The sequence below is a fragment of the Vicia villosa genome, unplaced genomic scaffold (assembly GCF_029867415.1).
Source record: "Vicia villosa cultivar HV-30 ecotype Madison, WI unplaced genomic scaffold, Vvil1.0 ctg.002596F_1_1, whole genome shotgun sequence".
Lineage (NCBI taxonomy): Eukaryota > Viridiplantae > Streptophyta > Magnoliopsida > Fabales > Fabaceae > Vicia > Vicia villosa.
This window is the reverse complement of record NW_026705979.1, coordinates 281,807-283,421: the sequence shown is the minus strand read 5'-3', so window position 1 is coordinate 283,421 and position 1,615 is coordinate 281,807. Positions and strand designations below refer to the sequence as shown.

The 1,615-nt window shown below is 43.7% G+C and overlaps 1 protein-coding gene across 1 annotated transcript; it reads right to left on the bottom strand.

The window, feature by feature from the left end:
• Positions 1-483: 483 nt before the first annotated feature.
• On the bottom strand, positions 484-1,368 carry LOC131639322 (uncharacterized). The gene is made up of 3 exons (XM_058909824.1): positions 1,054-1,368; positions 818-900; positions 484-775 (listed from the first exon to the last, which is right to left on the bottom strand). The coding sequence occupies exons 1-3, from the start codon at positions 1,366-1,368 to the stop codon at positions 484-486; spliced, it is 690 nt and encodes a 229-aa protein (XP_058765807.1).
• Between the last annotated feature and the right edge of the window lie 247 nt (positions 1,369-1,615).

Genomic DNA, 1,615 nt, shown 5'->3' with positions numbered 1-1,615 from the left:
GGGAGCATCTCAAGGATTAATTCGTGGACTTTCAAACTAAATAGAAACAAAAAATCTTTATCAAATTGTGAAGGAGTTGGAAATCCACAAAATACCAATATCAAGAAAAGATATTTCCCAACCAAAATTTTCAAATTAAATTGTCTATTGTGTATGCCTAATTCTAACCCTTTGGCCCCTCCTCTGCTTCCTGTATCTCACTGCACTCGATGCCTCCCTAACCATCCTCTCTATGATGGCCACCGCCTCAGGACTGTCCTTATCAATGATCCCTAAGTCCAAAGCCTCCTTCCTAATAAACTGTATCCGATGACATATCGCTAAGAGATTAGTGGCATGGCCATCTTGGGCCTGCTAGTTCTCCTAGATCTCTTTGTGAGCTGGCCAAGGTGGACGTCTAGGAGCATCCGATGTCATGATAGAGTGTGACACTGTGTATAACCATGTCACGTATCCCTCTATACAATGCCAACTGTTGGATGCCTACATCATCTGATACTCCTCTGGCACCATTTGATGCTCTAAATCCTGAAAGAAGCCATCGAGATCCCGACGAACAGTGGAGTTGGGAGCATCCTGAAAGGGATATCTGGGTATGGTCTGCACATAGCTAAACTTTCGGATGCATCGCTCTGGAAGATATCTGACCATAATGTTAGTCCCATATGCCAACCACCCAGAGTATAATGAGAGGAGGTCGAAAGGGATAATCTCCCTGTGATCCTCGAACGACATCCAATTGATGTCATCATGAACAGTCCGTTCAAGATACATCCTGAACGGCAACATAAAATGATTCCCTCAGTGAAAGATATACATGGCAACCCTCTGCATGTCATCACTGTACTGCAAATCAAGATCAATACCATGAATGCGGGGGAAGCGAGAAATGATTCGTTCCTGAAAAATGAGTAAAACCTATGTAAGAACAAACTATTTATAGAAAATTAAATTTAGTAGTTGGAATGAAATGTACCATGAGTAGTGTGCAAGAGCCTGTCAGCTGCCTCGTCCTTAGTTAGAAGCTTCATTCAGCTTTTGGTATAGGTATACCAAACAACCGGCCCCCCACTTCCACTCCCTAACAGTTTCCAAATTCATGAAGTACTGGAGGTATGCCACATCCATGTAGGTTTCAATTTTGTCCACAAAAATGTACGTGCCAACCAAGAACATGAAATAACACCGCAAAGCACACTCATGGTGGTACTGAACAAAGAACTCATTTCCCTCGCTCTCGGAATCTGCTTCCGCATCCAGGTGCTCGTCATATATGATCTTCAAGAATGAGAACTTGACATGAGTCCCATTAGTTGAGGAACACTTCTCATATGCCTTTTCCGGTTGAGCTCCTAGATAGTCGACCATTCATTCAATCGCATCATTACGACTGATCTGGGAGTGGTTAAGTAACCTCTATCTGATAGGAAGGTGTAGCATGCATTCAACGTCATCAAGTGCGATCGTCATCTCCCTTACAGGAAAGTGGAAAAATGTCGTCTCCTCGTGCTCAGCAAATGCCCCCGGCATGCCGTGACTAATAGTAATGTAGGTGGAACAACAAAGTTCGACAAGTCCGGAGCCATGAATGGCCTCCATGAGCCAATCCTCATTA